Genomic DNA, 17,745 nt, shown 5'->3' with positions numbered 1-17,745 from the left:
TGCTGGGGTCTTTCTGCTTAATTGCAAAATGGGGACAGGCTTGATGGGCTAGTTTGCTCTTTTCTTGCCCGTCCATTTCTATAGGGCCTGCTTTCACCAGCATAAGGGTTAATATAAACCTTAAAATAAAAATCATGCACAAACATTTAAAATCACTTTTACTGGTGCAGAGTTACTGCCCAACAAGTGCCCACAAGACCCTTACACTTGGTAAAAGCAGGCTTAGGGCCTGCTTTCTTCTTAATCTGAGGGACTGCCCAAGTCCAACACCGCCTTCAGTGTGCCAGTGCAGCCTTCGGCCGCCTGAGGAAAAGTGTTCGAAGACCAGGATCTTAAACCTGGCAGCAAGCTCAGTCGACAGAGCAATAGTGATAACCACCCTCCTAGCTGCTTTAGAAACATGGACTATGTACAGTAGGCACCTCAAAGCACTGGAGAAGTACTACCAACACTGCTTCTGCAAATTCATTGGCAGGATAGGTGCACGAACTTCAGCATTCTCTCAGGCCAGCATCGAGGCATTGACCACGCTCAATCAGCTCTGATGGATGGGCCACATTGTTTGCATATCCAACATCCAAAACAAGCACTCTATTCTGAGCTATGCCACAGCAGGCGAGCCCCAGGAGCGCAGAGAAAATGCTTCAAGGACACCCTCAAAGCCTCCTTGGGAAAAAAATTTAACATCCTCACTGACTCTTAAGAATCCCTGGCCCAAGACCAGGAGCATACAACAAATCAAGCATGCCAACCATCATCTGCCCTATTTGTGACAGAGATTGTAGATCCCACATTGGTATCAGTCACCTTAGAACTCATTTTAGTGCAGAAGCAAGTCATTCTCGACTCTGGGGGACTGCGCAAAGAGAGATGTGGTGTATTTGGATTTTCAGAAGGCATTTGTTAAGGTCCAAAACAAGAGGTTGTTACACAAAATTAGGGCTCATGGGATTGGGGTAAAATATTAGCATGGATTGAGGATTGGTTAATAGATAGAAGAGAGAGAGTAGGAATAAACAGGATTTTTTCGGGTTGGCAGGCTGTAACTAGTGGGGTACTGCAAGGATCAGTGCTTAGGCCTCAGCTATTCACAATCTATATCAATGATTTGGATGAGGGGACCAAATGCAATATATCCAAGTTTGCTGATGATACAAAGCTCGGTGGGAATATAAAGATGCAATGAGAGTTCAAGGGGATATAGACAGGCTATGTGAGTGGGCAAGAACATGGCAAACGGAATATAATGTGGAGAAATGTGAAGTTATCCACTTTGGTAGGAAAAATAGAAAAGCAGAATATTTTTAAATGGGGAGAGGTTGGGAAATGTTGGTGTTCAGAGGGACCTGGGTGTCCTTGTGCATGAATCACAAAGTTAACATTAAGGTACAGTAAGCAATTAGAAAAGCAAGTGGTATGTTGACCTTTATTACAAGAGGATGAGTACAAGAGTCTTACTGCAATTATATAGGGCCCTGGCAAGACCACACCTGGAATATTGTGTAAAATTTTGGTCTCCTTACCTAAAGGAAGGATATTCTTACCAGAGGGACTGCAACGAAGATTCTCCAGACTTATTCCTGGGATTTAGCCGGGGAGGGGGGCGGGGCGGGGGGGGGGGGGCGGGGCGGGGCGGGGGGCGGAGAAAGAGGGGTAGATTGTATTATGAGGAGAGATTGAGTAAACTGGGTCTATCTTCTCTAGAGATTAGAAGAATGAGAGGTGATCTAATTGAAACATACAAAATTCTTACAGGGCTTGACAGTGTAGATGCAGGGAGGATGTTTCCCCCTGGTTGGGGAGTCTAGAACCAGGGGTCAGCCATTTAGGACTTCGATGAGTAGACATTTCTTCAGAGGGGGTGAATCCTTGGAATTCTCTACCCCAGAGGACTGTGGAGGCTCAGTGAGTATATTCAAGACAGAGATCAATAGATTTTGAGATTTTAAAGGGATATAGGGGTAGTACAGGAAAGTAAAGTGGAGTTGAGGTAGATCAGCCACGGTCTTATTGAATGGCAGAGCAGGCACGAAGGCCTAAATGGCCTGCTTTGAATTGGGAGTGAGAGAGAGAGAGAGAGACATATTAACGTAATACAGAACAAAACCTCAGTCAACAAACAGCCAGAGGATGAATCATTAACTACAGCACAAAGAAAGCAATTTGAGAAATTAAATTACAAGAACTCCAATTTCATATCAAGGTATTCAGGTAACACAAGCCAAATGAAACCGGTTAATAACAACTATGATCTGAACCTTGACAGCCTGCAAATCATTCCAGTTTATACAAATTAGACTGTAAAGTTTATGGGGCAATTTGAGTTGTGTTCAGGACAACTGCCATTTCCATGTCATCGTGCAATGCAGTTGACGCTTATGATGCAGCTACAGAAAATTTATCAAGAAATAATTTACAGTTAGCTATTCTTGATTTTTAAAGGCAATCTGCATTGGTCAGTCATACAATGAACTACCCAACAGATGGTAGTCTGCATTGAAGTAGTAGCAGGACATTTGGAAAAGCAAAATTTGGTCAGGCAGTCACCATGGATTTATGAAGGGGAAGTCATGTTTGACAAATTTGCTGGAGTTCTTTGAGGATGTAACGAACAAGGTGGATAAGGGGGAACCAGTGGATGTGGTGTATTTAAACTTCCAGAAGGCATTTGACGAGGTGCCACATAAAAGGTTACTGCACAAAAAGCTCACAGGGTTGGGGGTAATATATTAGCATGTATAGGGGATTGGCTAACGAACAGAAAACAGAGTCGGGATAAATGGTTCATTCCCTGGTTGGCAACCAGTAACCAGTGGGGTGCCGCAGGGATCAGGGCTGGGACCCCAACTATTTACAATCTATATTAATGACTTGGAAGAAGGGATCGAGTGTAACGTAGCCAAGTTTGCTGATGATACAAAGATGTCAGGAAAAGCAATGTGCGAGGAGGACACAAGATATCTGCAAAAGGACATAGACAGGCTAAGTGAGTGGGAAAAAATTTAGCAGATGGAATATAATGTTGGAAAGTGTGAGGTGATGCACTTCGGCAGAAAAAAAAATCAAAGAGCAAATTATTTGGAGAAACATTGCAAAGTGCTGCAGTACAGCGGGACCTGGGGGTACTTGTGCATGAAACACAAAAGGTTAGTATGCAGCTACAGCAAGTGATCAGGAAAGCCAATGGAGTCTTGGCCTTTATTTCAAAGGGGATGGAGTATAAAAGCAGCGAAGTCTTGCTACAGCTATACAATGTATTGGTGAAGCCACACCTGGAATACTGTGTGCAGTTGTGGTTTCCATATTTATGAAAGGCTGTATTTGCTTTGGAGACAGTTCAGAGAAGGTTCACTAAGTTGATTCTGAAGATGAGGGGGTTGACTTATGAAGAATTCAGAAGAATGAGAGGTGATCTTATCGAAACATAAGAACATAAGAATTAGGAACAGGAGTAGGCCATCTTGCCCCTCGAGCCTGCTCCGCCATTCAACAAGATCAAGGCTGATCTGGTGGTGGACTCAGCTCCACTTACCCGCCCGCTCCCCATAACCCTTAAATCCCTTATTGGTTAAAAATCTATATCTGTGACTTGAATACATTCGATGAGCTAGCCTGAATTCCACAGATTCACAACCCTCTGGGAGAAGAAATTCCTTCTCAACTTGGTTTTAAATTGGCTCCCCCATATTTTGAGGCTGTGCCCCCTAATTCTAGTCTCCCCGACCAGTGGAAACAACCTCTCTGCCTCGATCTTGTCTATCCCTTTCATTATTTTAAATGTTTCTATAAGATCACCCCTCATCCTTCTGAACTCGAATGAGTAAAGACCCAGTCTACTCAATCTATCATCATAAGGTAACCCCCTCATCCTCTGGAATCAGCCTAGTGAATCGTCTCTGTACCCCCTCCAAAGCTAGTATATCCTTCCTTAAGGTGACCAAAACTGCACGCAGTACTCCAGGTGCGGCCTCACCAATACCCTATACAGTTGCAGAAGGACCTCCCTGCTTTTGTACTCCATCCCTCTCGCAATGAAGGCCAACATTCCATTCACCTTCCTGATTACCTGCAAACTAACTTTTTGGGATTCATGCACAAGGACCCCCAGGTCCCTCTGCACCTCAGCATGTTGTAATTTCTCCCCATTCAAATAATATTCCCTTTTACTGTTCCTCTCCCCCCCCCCCCCCCCCCCCCCAAGGTGGATGACCTCACACTTTCCGACATTGTATTCCATCTGCCAAACCTTAGCCCATTCGCTTAACCTATCTAAATCTCTTGGCAGCCTCTGTGTCCTCTACACAACCCGCTTTCCCACTAATCTTTGTGTCATCTGCAAATTTTGTTACACTACACTCTGTCCCCTCTTCCAGGTCATCTATGTATATTGTAAACAGTTGTGGTCCCAGCACCGATCCCTGTGGCACACCACTAACCACTGATTTCCAACCCGAAAAGGACCCATTTATCCCGACTCTGCTTTGTTAGCCAGCCAATTCTCTATCCATGCTAATACATTTCCTCTGACTCCGCGTACCTTTATCTTCTGCAGTAACCTTTTGTGTGGCACCTTATCGAATGCCTTTTGAAAATCTAAATACACCACATTCATCGGTACACCTCTATGTGCTCGTTATATCCTCAAAGAATTCCAGTAAATTAGTTAAACATGATTTCCCCTTCATGAATCCATGCTGCGTCTGCTTGATTGCACTATTCCTATCTGGATGTCCCGCTATTTCTTCCTTAATGATAGCTTCAAGAATTTTCCCCACTACCGATGTTAAACTAACCAGCCTATAGTTACCTGTCTTTTGTCTGCCCCTTTTTTTAAACAGAGGCGTTACATTAGCTGCTTTCCAATCCGCTGGTACCTTCCCAGAGTCCAGAGAATTTTGGTAGATTATAAGTTCTGCTATAACTTCCGCCATTTCTAATACCCTGGGATGCATTTCATCAGGACCAGGGGACTTGTCTACCTTGAGTCCCATTAGCCTGTCCAGAACTACCCCCCTAGTGATAGTGATTGTCTCAAGGTCCTCCCTTCCCACATTCCTGTGACCAGCAATTTTTGGCATGGTTTTTGTTTCTTCCACTGTGAAGACCGAAGCAAAATAATTGTTTAAGGTCTCAGCCATTTCCACATTTCCCATTATTAAATCCCCCTTCTCATCTTCTAAGGGACCAACATTTACTTTAGTCACTCTTTTCCATTTTATATATCTGTAAAAGCTTTTATTTTCTGTTTTTATGTTTTGCGCAAGTTTACCTTCGTAATCTATCTTTCTTTTCTTTATTGCTTTTTTAGTCATTCTTTGCTGTCGTTTAAAATTTTCCCAATCTTCTATTTTCCCACTAACCTTGGCCACCTTTTACACATTGGTTTTTAATTTGATACTCTCCTTTATTTCCTTGGTTAGCCATGGCTGGTTATCCCTTCTCTTACCGCCCTTCTGTTTCACTGGAATATATTTTTGTTGAGCACTATGAAAGAGCTCCTTAAAAGTCCTCCACTGTTCCTCAATTGTGCCACCATTTAGTCTGTGTTTCCAGTCTACTTTAGCCAACTCTGCCCTCATCCCACTGTAGTCCCCTTTGTTTAAGCATAGTACCCTCATTTGAGACACTACTTCCTCACCCTCAATCTATATTACAAATTCAACCATACTGTGATCACTCATTCCGAGAGGATCTTTTACTAGGAGATCGTTTATTATTCCTGTCTCATTACAGAGGACCAGATCTAAGATAGCTTGCTCCCTTGTAGGTTCTGTAACATACTGTTCCAAGAAACAATCCCGTATGCATTCAATGAATTCCTCCCCCAGGCTACCCCATGCGATTTGATTTGACCAATTGATATGTAGGTTAAAATTCCTCATGATTACTGCTGTTCTTTTTTCACATGCCTCCATTATTCCCTTGATTATTGCCCGCCCCACCATGAAGTTATTATTTGGGGGCCTATAAACTACGCCCACCAATGACTTTTTCCCCTTACTATCTCTAATCTCCACCACAATGATTCAACATTTTGTTCATTAGAGCCAATATCGTCTCTCACAACTGCCCTGATATCATCCTTTATTAACAGAGCTACCCCACCTCCTTTCCCTTCTTGTCTATCTTGCCGAATCGTCAGATACCCCTGTATGTTTAATTCCCAGTCTTGGCCACCGTGCAACCACGTTTCTGTAATGGCCACCAAATCATACCCATTTGTAATGATTTGTGCCGTCAACTCATTTACTTTATTTCGAATGCTGCGTGCGTTTAGGTAGTGTTTTAATACTAGTTTTTAAAACCATGATTTTTAGTTTTGACCCCTCCTGCAGACCCTTTATATTTAGTGGCCCTTTTTGTTTTTTGCCTTGGGTTTCTCTGCCCTCCACTATTACTCATCTCCTTTCTGTCTTTTGCTTTTGTCTCCTTTTTGTTTCCCTCTGTCTCCCTGCATTGGTTCCCATCCCCCTGCCATATTAGTTTAACTCCTCTCCAACAGCACTAGCAAACACTCCCCCTTAGGACATTTGTTCCGGTCCTGCCCAGGTGCAGACCGTCCGGTTTGTACTGGTCCCACCTCCCCCAGAACCGGTTTCAATGCCCCAGGAATTTGAATCCCTCCCTGCTGCACCACAGCTCAAGCCACGTATTCATCTGAGCTATCCTGCGATTCCTACTCTGACTAGCACGTGGCACTGGTAGCAATCCTGAGATTACTACTTTTGAGGTCCTACGTTGCAAGATTATGAGGGGGCTTGTAAGATTATGAGGGGGCTTGACAAGGTGGATGCAGAGAGGATGTTTCCACTGATGGGGGAGAGTAGAACTAGAGGACATGATCTTAGAATAAGGGGCCGCCCATTTAAAAACTGAGATGAGGAGAAATTTCTTCTGAGGGTTGTAAAGCTGTGGAATTTGCTGCCTCGGAGCTGTGGAAGCAGGGACATTGAATAAATTTAAGACAAAAATAGAGTTTCTTAAATGATAAGGGTATAAGTGGTTATGGGGAGTAGGCAGGGAAGTGGAACTGAGTCCATGATCAGATCAGCCATGATCTTATTGAATGGCAGAGCAGGCTCGAGTTGCCATATGACCTACTCCTGTTCCTATTTCTTATGTTCTTATGAAAACAAGTCCACACAGACAAAAAATTAAGTTTCACTGAAATGTTTATTCTTCATGAAAGAGAATATATTGAAACACACTGTATATGGAAGAATAGAATCTTCTCATTTTCTTTTAAAATCAACTGAGTAGACAGTTAAAATGGAAAGTGCTGAACATAGGCAAACAGTCACTGTTTCATGCAATGACTCATTTTAAATCCCTCCAAAAAAAAAGCTTGAAAATATAGAAATAAAGTCTATGCCATTAAGTCACTCATATCATTCTAGCTTAAACATTCTTTGCTTTCATCCTTTTTAAAAACTAAAGCATGTGTTTAACACATTTAATATTTCCACTCAGCAAGAGCTACCAGTGCCCCAACTTAATAAGTTGATTGAAAAAGCAGTTGTCTTTTGGCCAGTTCACTACGGAACCATATATAAAATGAGATGCCTTTATATAGCAATTGGTATAAATTGGAGGCATTTGATGTTTTTCCTCCTCCATTCCCTCTAAGTGCAGTTCAATAGTTACAAGGTGACACCAGCCTCCAAAACCATGGATCTCTTAATAGACAATTTTGGTAATCCTTAAATATGAAGAAAAGAAACACCACGTACATGCTGTGCAAACTTGGAGCAATCACTGTCATTTTGGCATATTTCAGTTACGCTTTGTTGATGGATGGGTCAAATGCAAGATCTTGGCTGCATTTTAACCAAAACTGACAAACAACTAGGCCATTCTCCACAATTATGAGGATTTTTAAAACAAACAGGCATGCTAAAAGTACAATTGCTTTAGCCGTCACTCTGAATGTGCAGAACAGAGAGAAAACACTACAATCATATTTGGGACCTGTTCACACAAGATATACATTGATCATTGTCAACTAGGCACATCTTAAAGATGGGTGTGAACAAGCACAATTCTTTGCATTAAATAAAGTGAACAAGTTATACCATTGAAACAAATTAAGATCTTAGTCCCTGGTCATTGTTAATATAAATAAATTTAAAATTACAGCTTTTCCCCCCAATTGACAGAACACTATAAATTGCATTGAGTATTCATAAAATACTGCACTTTCCCATTTTCTTCATCCTCAAAGTCTATTATAGCATTTTTGTTTGAACAGTAAGTAGTTCCACTTTCGCTGGGCATGGATTAGCAACAGATTTAATACTCTGGACAAGCTCAGAATCCATTACATTTTAATTTGTTTCCCGTACAAATATAAAAAAGGAAATTTGAAACTAAAAATGCGGGGATAATTACCTTATCAGAACAGCTCAAATATAAACTTAACCCAACACAAGTTGACATTTTGTTAGAACAGGTCTGCTAAGTTCAGTAGTATTTTAAAATACAAAAAATAATTAATTCACAATACAATTGCAAAATAAATAGGACCTTGAAAAAAGTGTTTAAAAGTCTTTCTTGATGTAGAATTGTGTGCAATTTTTCTGTTGGATTGCCTTAGCATTCAAAAAACCAAGCATACTACATTCATAAAGTTTTGCTTTAGTCATCAACATCTTGATGGTACAGAACCAACATGTTGAACTATAGAATTCTTGCAAAGTCCCTTCCTTTGCCATTTGATGATGTCCATTTGCTTTGGCAAGATGGTGATTTTATCCCAAACACATACGTCCTTGCACTGCATCCACACTTCAAGTACTAATAATGGATTTACTGATGGAGTTCAGAATAGATGTTACATACAATGCCATTATCATTTTCCTAGTGATGACACAGCACAGTTTCTGCATGCATTCAGAAGTCTATTTTACAACAACGGTAGGTAGATAAATTATTGCAACATTTGTTTGATTCGTCTGCACGCAACAAAAAAAAACTCAGTGGTTAGTCTCAGTTTTTTCTTCTTTCTCGTCACAGTGTGAAAATCATTCTGAATTAGATTTTTCAATTTAAAACCAAGCTGAGTAAGGCCCAGGCTAATTCTGGAAATATCAAGGCTGTGACGAGTAGTTCTCTTTCGTTCCAGCATTAAGAGCTTCTGTGCAACAGAAATGTCACTATTACGTGCCACATTTTTGCTGTCCTTTCCTGATAACAGGCAAACTTCAACGCACCTCAGAATTGTATCTCTAAAAACCAGGCCACATTTAGTTTCTGGCTTCTTTGGCCCCCAGCTCAATTTTCAAAGACTGGCATTTTATTATGTTTCTTGAACTTTCATCCAGTGATAAAATACAACCCTAATTGGGCTGCTGCACTCGGTTGTCCTATAGGTGGCATCAGGCATTAGAACAATTCCCTCCATAGTAGACTATTTGCTATCCGATTACTTCTAGCATTATAGTGCTGGGACTGCCAATTGTTAATGCCTCAAAGTCTGAATCGCCGTCTCAAACAACATATAAGCTCTGAAACCCACATTGGGAGAGGTGAAGCAGTTTTGACAGGCTGAAAGATGGAAATTCTTCCCTGTGAAGGGGAAACTAGCAGAGCCAGTCCCATTCTGTAGAAATATACCTCCTGATCATAAAGCAGCCATGAAAACAGTCTTGGACAAAAGAGCAAAAGTATATAATTAGAACATATATAACTCAGCCATCAACCTAGCAAAGAAGAGTATAGGAAGTTTAGCACAAAGGTCGCAGATCCTTTACACAAATCAGTGAGGATCAGAATTTGTAAGCCATTTCTATTTCCAGGGCAAGTTGTTTGTTTAGTATTTGCTAATTTAATCAATTGTATTAATTTGTAGCATTCATGCCAGATGTTTGTTCTTTCACTTAAAAGTCAATCTCAGATGAAGATATGAAAAAAATGAATGTGCAAAGTATTAAAATGTAAATTACTGCTTTCAAAATCTCAGAAAATCTGGACAGTTGCTATCTAAAACAAAGGTGGTTCTTGATAGGCAAGGCTCACATCTCGAGGCCAACATTCTATTTGTACATAAGACTAGTACAAGACAAGACAGTCCTCAGTCATTTAATCAGGGCTTAATTATACTAAACTCTATTCTGCCCAAGGACATTTTCTATAAAGTGGGTTTTTTTGGTGTATGGCTTACCACAATAGTGAACAGATAAAGCCAGTTATAAGTCAGCTAACAATGTGCACCTACACGAGAAAATTTGGTAGCTCATTTCTTCTTACATTTTATAAGGTGATCAAAGATGTTTATGGCCTACCTGGATGAAGATATTAAATATATAAAAGGAAAAACAATTGCATAATGGAGTTTGAAAAAATGTAAATAGTCCAGGAAAATAATCAGTCGTTCAGATTATACTGATCGAACATTTCCACACTAAGAAATCAATGGCACCTTTATGTTCCAAATTATCATTTTAATGTTCTATTTATGTTAAGCTAGGTCATAACTTTTAAAGTTTCAATCAGGAGTGCCAAAAATGGTATAAGTAAAGATTTTTTTTAAAAGTGACTTTTTAGGAAAGTGATCACTGCAAAATAGAATTTTTTTTTTTTGCAAGCAACAAAATGCTATGTTTGCGCAGTAGATCAAGACAATTTTTTTTAAATGTACCAAAAATCTGCTTAATCACTTGATGCCTCACTGTAGCTGTTGGTACATGAAAGCAGCAAAATGTTAAATTTGTTCATTTTTAAAACTTATTAAAAAATGTTACTCAAAATTGTTTTGGTCCACAGTACACAATACCAGACTGCTGGGGCAAGCTTTTACCAGAACCTAATGTGGTTAGTTTTTACAAAATGGGTTAAGACTGCAGAAGAGCATGGAGGACAGGAAATTTGTTGTGCATTTCTGATCATGCAATTTCTAGAACGTTTTGCTAATGTGTCAGTTCAAACAGCTGATTCGATCTCCACTTCAGAGGTGGTGCCTTTACGAGTCAGCTTCAAAACAACTGGCTTCTCTGCGTTTTTCCCACTGCTTTCGGACGATGCCGCAAGAATCCCTTTATTCTCTTCCTCCACTTGGTCCTCCTGATTCCCAGGATATATCACAAGAAATAAGGCAGACAAAAAGCCAAGAAATGAACCAATGGATGCCACAATAGGGATGACTCGAACCGAACCAACTGCTTCCACCACACTGCCCAGTGCTGATGCTACCAGGATTTGGGAAATATAAACTTGACAAGATAGGATCGCGCAGTCTATCCCAAATCCCCTCTTGGAGTTTCCAGGACTGTGATTTCTATACTGCATAAACGAAACAAAAAAAAGTTTGACTAGTCTTGATAATGAAGATTCATCTTTTTATAAACAAACAATGCTCACTAATTACAACATTAAAAATGAGGAAGTGAAACAATTAAAATGGCTCTCAAACCCACTAACTATGCTTTACAAGAAATAAGAGTGGCTTTCTCTAAAGGTTTTACAAAGCGAAAGAGTACCAAATCTTTTTGTTTGAAAGCACACAAATTTAGATTTGTGGGATATTGGAAATTTAAAAATGTGCCACACACTTCAACACAAAGATTGGTCTGCCTTTCATGGCTCATTTAAGTCACAGGTTTAAAAGTTCCAATCCCAATCTATGCCATTCGGTGTACCTAGATGGGAGATGTCTGCTCCATTTCAGCACAGCATCAGGAAGCATAACTGACATTGCATAATAGGGGACCATCATCTTTTCTCAAAGGTAATTCATTAGATAAACTGTAGTTTGGATACCTCCTTTAGTCTACATCATTTTAAGATGATGCTCTGATACCAAGCAGTTCAATTTTAAAACTGGCAGCAAACAGAAACCTCAAACATGGTGCTTACCGTTTTCATTTCATGGTATTGTCCAAGAAGAGCATAGGGACAGTACGAGATACTCATGGACACGATTCCCATTGTACTGATCATTATCATTGACACGTAAACATTGGGAAAAATAGCCATCACTGCAGTACCAATTGAAAACCCCAGTGTTCCCAATATGTAGATAACTTTAATGCTCAAATTGTAGTTGTCCAGGTACTTCTGTAAAATGGCTGCCAGGAAAAAGAAAAAAAATTGAAGTTTACAAAAACAAATCAGTAATTTATTGAGATACTATTGATTACTGTTGCAAAATTAAACAGTGAATGGATTTTAATAACAATTGCCAATACCTGAAAATAATTAAATCACTATTTTCCCACCAATTAATTTGGTTTCTTTTAGCTCAATGTTCTGACAATACTCAAGCTCACGCAAAGTGCTCTCTCCCAACTTGTACACAACAACCAAACTCAACAGGGTGGAGGGAAGGGGAAATTGCACACATGGTAAATCTACCTACTTTGTGCACTACAGATTGCTGCACGTATATCTGCAGAGTAGCAAACTGAATGCCCATCACATGTGGGCAGACTATCTAAAAATGCTGGGGCACATCCACATTCTAACACTTGGAGCTAGAAATTCATTTTTTGATCATCGCAGTATTTTTTTTTGGCATTTTGCCAAAAATACCGGCAGTCACACCACCATTTTTTTTTTTAAAGGCCTAAGTTTAGCCACAAAATGCACCCAACGGTAAAAGTTGGCATTGCACAAGGATTTGCAGCGGAAACCGTCCACTTTAGTCAGAGGCCAATTACCACAGAGAAGTGCCTTGGGGGGGGGGGGGGGTTGGGTGGGGAGGGAACACAAAAAAAGCACAAAGACACTTAACTATTGAATCGCTGAAAAAGAATTAAAAATAAGAACTTTAACTTGCCTTTTTTCGCAGGTCTTCATACGTACCGCTGTTCTTGGGGCTGCAACGCAGGTTTTTTTTTTGGATGGTTTTTTTCCGCGCAGAACACAGGTGCGCCAAAAGTCCAAACTACGGCGATAGCGGTATTTCCAGTCTTGCATGCCAGCGGTCCGCTTTTCAGTGGTATGTTAAAACCGCCGGCGCAAGACTTCGGCAAAACTAGCGGATCACTGATTCTCGCCAAAAACGGTGAAATATTGCCGAAAAAACAGGCGTAAGGTTGGTGAATTTCCAGCCCTTTGCATTACATTTTGTTTCTTTGCTGTTTATATCTGTACAACTTACTAATTGAACACTGAAGCAAAACTACTGAACATTTTATTACCAGCTTTTTTATGGCAGCTTTTCAGAAGTCAGTCACTGGAGTAAATTTGTACACTTAGAAAGCAACATCTGCATTAACACATAACATAACAGACAACTTTTATCCAATGTAATCTCTCTAAAACATCTTAATTGGAAAGTTCAGCAGCTTCTCAGACACTTTTGAGGAACCGAATAAGTTACGGCTAGATTATAGGCAAGAGACGTCCTGGCTATCTTAGATGCATTATATACCCTACCACATCCCATCAAACTGAATTTTATTTTGTCTTCAAACCCCTCAATATTTTGCAGAGTTATTGCTGTAAATTCAAGGGAACCAGACTAACTGAATTCAGAAACACACACTAATGGTAATGAATTAGAGGAGTGAGTTTACACAGGTTTTAGTACTTGGCTCCTCCTTGTGCCAAATTGGTCCCTGCTGTGCTAAAACCAACAATACCTCCTTGTTCATTGCCACATTAAAACATCCTCTTTAACAAAACACACATTTTGTATGGCTCCCAAAAGCAGCATTACACAGACAAAGGGACAGTCTACTGTAGTTATGAAAACATTTGGGTATTATTGTGTCAATACTAAAGGATACAACAACTAATCTCCATTCATGATCTGCATATTGTTGCCTTGTGGCCTTTCACCTACAGGGCAAGTATTTCTCTCACGTTGACAGCAGTCTAATTACAAGTATTAAAATGAATACCTAGCAGCATCATTCAATTATTGTCAACAAGACCTTGGCTTTAATAAAAGGACTGCGATTTTATGGTAGCCTTCAGCCTGGTTCTGGCACAGTTGGCCTCAATACTAACCTGAACAGATGGCAGCAGTAACAGCATAAACAACAAGTCCCCAGCATCCCATCTGCACACCAGTGTTATAGTTCCAGAGCTCAGTAGAATTGGAAGGACCCTGCAGAAACAAATTATTAGTGATTATACAATAGAATCATAGAAATTTACAGCACGGAAGGAGGCCATTTCGGCCCATCGTGTCCGCGCCGGCTGATCAAGAGCTATCCAGCCTAATTCTACTTTCCAGCTCTTGGTCCGTCGTCCTATAGGTTACGGAACTTTATAAGTGCACATCCAAGTATCTTTTAAATGTGGTGAGGGTTTCTGCCTCTACCACCCTTTCAGTGAGAGAGTTCCAGACCCCCACCATCCTCTGGGTGAAGAAATTTCCCCCCAATTACTTTAAATCTATGCCCTCTGGTTGTTGACCCCTCTGCCAAGGGAAACAGGTTCTTCCTATTCACTCTATCCAGGCCCCTCATAATTTTACACACAATAAGGTCTTCCCTTAGCCTCCGCTGTTCTAAAGAAAACAGACCGAGCATTTCCAATCTTTCCTCATAGCCAAAATTCTCCGGTCCAGCCAATATTCTTGTAAATCTCCTCTGCACCCTTTCCAGTGCAATCACATCTTTCCTATAATGTGGTGACCAGAACTGCACACAGTACTCCAGCTGCAGCCTAACCAGGGTTTGAATACAGTTCAAACATTATGCCCTTCCTTTTGTATTCCATGCCTCGAATAATAAAAGCAAGTATTCCATATGCCTTGTTAACCACCTTATCTACCTGGCCTGCTACCTTCAGGGATCTGTGGACCTGCACTCCAAGGTCCCTTTGTTCCACTACACTTTTCAGTGTCGTACCATTTAATGTGTATTCCCTTGCCTTGTTAGACCTCCCCAAATGCATTACCTCACACTTACCTGGATTGAATCCCATTTGCCGCTGTTCTGCCCACCTGACCAGTACACTGATATCTCCCTGCAGCTTTCTTCACTATCAACCACGCAGCCTATTTTAGTGTCACCTGCAAACTTCTTAATCATATACCAAACATTCAAGTCAAAGTCATTGATATATATCACAAAAAGCAAGGGACCTAGCACTGAGCCCTGCAGAACCCCACTGGATACAGCCTTCCAGTCACAAAAACACCCATTAACCATTACCCTTTGCTTCCTGATTCTGAGCCAATTTTGGATCCAACTTGCCACTTTGCCTTGGATCCCATGGGCTTTTACTTTCGTGACCAGTCTGCCATGTGGGACCTTATCAAAAACTTCGCTAAAATCCATATACACTACATCATATGCTCGGCCCTCATCGACCCTCCTGGTTACCTCCTCGAAAAATTCAATCAAGTTAGTCAGACATGGCCTTCCCTTGGCAAATCCATGCTGACTGTCCTTGATTAATCCATGTCTTTCCAAATGAAGATTTATCCTGTCCCTCAAGATTTTTTCCAATAATTTTCCTACCACTGAGGTTAGGTTGACTGGCCTGTAATTACTCAGTCTATCCCTTTCTCCCTTTTTCAACAAAGGTACAATATTAGCAGTCCTCGAGTCCTAGGGCACCTCACTTGTGGCCAGAGAGGATTGGAATGATGGTCAGAGCCTCTGCTATTTCCTCTTTTGCTTCTCTTAACAGCCTGGGATATATTTCATCCGGGCCTGGGGATTTATCCACTTTTAAAGCTGCGAAGCCCCTTAATACTTCCTCTCGGTTTATCTCGTCTAATATTTCACACTCCTCCTCCCTCATTGCAAAGTCTGCATCGCGCCTCTCGTGAAAACAGATGCAAAATATTCATCAAGTATTATACCCACATCTTCTGCCTCCACACAAAATTCCCTTATGGTTTCTAAAAGGCCCTACCCTTTATCTAGGTATCCTCTTGCTTTTAATGTATTTAGAAAAGATATTTGGGTTTTCCCCGATTGTACTTGCCAACATTCTTTCATGCTCTCTCTGCTTTCTTGATATCTTTAATTGCACCCCTGCACTTTTTATACTCTTCTAGAGTTTCTGCAATATTGAGTTCTTGGTATGTCATAAGGTTCCCTTTTTTTCTTTATCTTACCGTGTATGTCCCTATAATCAGATGTTAGAAAGTAGTTTATACCTTCCTCTTAAAGGAAACAGAAATATGCAACATGCCTTACACACCGACTTGAAAATCTGAAGTTTAAAAAATGTTTTGCTTTCTGCAAGAAAACAGATCAAGGATGCTTTGTGATAGATTCTAACGTGATCGTAGCTCAAAGTATGTCTATTCATTGTTTTATTGTTTATTTAGTTGATGTTTTAAGAGCTTGGATATTGTTAAAAGTAAAAGGTCAAGTCACACATTTGCATTTCATCCTGTTTTCTTAAATCATGACTGCTTCACACTCTAGCTTTCCTTAGGCTGCAAAATTCAGGATAACAAAAGCTGAAAGGTTAGTCACTGGTTACAAAAACAAATCTATTTTGTGGTCCAAGTGTGGGTGGAATAATACCATCTAATTTGTGAATTTGTACCGATTCTGAACAAAGGTCTGGATACAGCACTAACATTTTCTGGTCCATATTTACAAACAATGGGGCCAAGTTTTGGCCTGAGTTGCTCCTGTTTTTTTGGAGCAACTGGTTTAGAATGGAGTATCTTAGAAATTTGAATTCTCGTCATTTAGTTTGCTCCAGTTCTAGTCAGTTAGAACAGTTTCACTTTGGAACAGAATTTTTTTTCAAAAGGGGGCGTGTCCAGCCACTTACGCCTGTTTTCAAAGTTTAGGCAGTGAAAACTTACTCCAAACTAACTTAGAATGGAGTACGTGAAGATTTTTGTACGTTCGAAAAAACCTTGTCTACACTTTAGAAAATCAGGCGTAGGTTACAAATTAGGCGTAGGGAATGTGGGGGGGGGGGGTTTAAAGGGAAGTTTACAAATATTAAACACTTCAGTTTTACAAATAAAGAGCCATCATCAATAATAAATGATAAATACAGCAATAAATCAAAAAAAAATTAAATTAAAAAAAAAACAAAACAAAACATTTTCTACTTACCGACTGCAGCACCGAGAGTCCTCTGACAGCGAGAGAGGAGAGAGGGGAAGGGAGGGAGAGGGAGGGAGGGGAAGGGAGGGGAAGGGGAGGGGAGGGGAGGGGAGGGGAGGGGAGAGAGGGGAGAGGAGAGAGGGGAGAGGAGGGGAGAGAGGGGAGGGGAGAGAGGGGAGAGGAGGGGAGAGAGGGGAGGGGAGAGAGGGGAGAGGAGGGGAGAGAGGGGAGAGAGGGAGGGGAGAGAGGGGAGGGAGAGGAGGGGAGAGAGGGGAGGGGAGAGAGGGGAGGGGAGAGAGGGGAGAGAGGGGAGAGAGGGGAGGGGAGAGAGGGGAGAGGAGGGGAGAGAGGGGAGAGAGGGGAGAGAGGGGAGAGGAGGGGAGAGAGGGGAGAGGAGAGAGGGGAGAGGAGGGGAGAGAGGGGAGGGGAGAGAGGGGAGGGAGAGAGGGGAGGGGAGAGAGGGGAGGGGAGAGAGGGGAGAGGGAGGGGAGAGGAGGGGAGAGAGGGGAGAGAGGGAGGGGAGAGAGGGGAGAGGAGGGGAGAGGAGGGGAGAGGAGGGGAGAGAGGGGAGAGGAGGGGGGGAGAGAGGGGAGGGGAGAGAGGGGAGAGGAGGGGAGAGAGGGGAGGGGAGAGAGGGGAGAGGAGGGGAGAGAGGGGAGGGGAGAGAGGGGAGAGGAGGGGAGAGAGGGGAGAGGAGGGGAGAGAGGGGAGGGGAGGGGGAGAGGAGGGAGAGAGGGAGAGGAGGGGGAGAGAGGGGAGAGAGGGGAGA

General features: G+C 41.6%; 1 protein-coding gene across 7 annotated transcripts in view; it reads right to left on the bottom strand.

Moving 5' to 3' along the window:
• Positions 1-7,154: 7,154 nt before the first annotated feature.
• The window catches only part of LOC139277317 (solute carrier family 45 member 4-like), a 98,425-nt gene continuing 87,834 nt past the window's right edge, over positions 7,155-17,745 (bottom strand). For all 7 annotated transcript variants that reach the window (XM_070895640.1, XM_070895631.1, XM_070895687.1 and 4 more), the window contains 3 exons: positions 13,951-14,050; positions 11,851-12,062; positions 7,155-11,277 (listed from right to left, as the gene is read on the bottom strand). In XM_070895640.1, coding sequence (XP_070751741.1) covers positions 10,918-11,277; positions 11,851-12,062; positions 13,951-14,050 — 672 coding nt within the window. In that variant the 3' untranslated portion in view covers positions 7,155-10,917. The remainder of the gene's footprint in view (positions 11,278-11,850; positions 12,063-13,950; positions 14,051-17,745) is intronic.

Source organism: Pristiophorus japonicus, chromosome 1, assembly GCF_044704955.1.
Source record: "Pristiophorus japonicus isolate sPriJap1 chromosome 1, sPriJap1.hap1, whole genome shotgun sequence".
Taxonomy (NCBI): domain Eukaryota; kingdom Metazoa; phylum Chordata; class Chondrichthyes; family Pristiophoridae; genus Pristiophorus; species Pristiophorus japonicus.
This window is presented reverse-complemented; position numbering and strand designations above follow the sequence as displayed.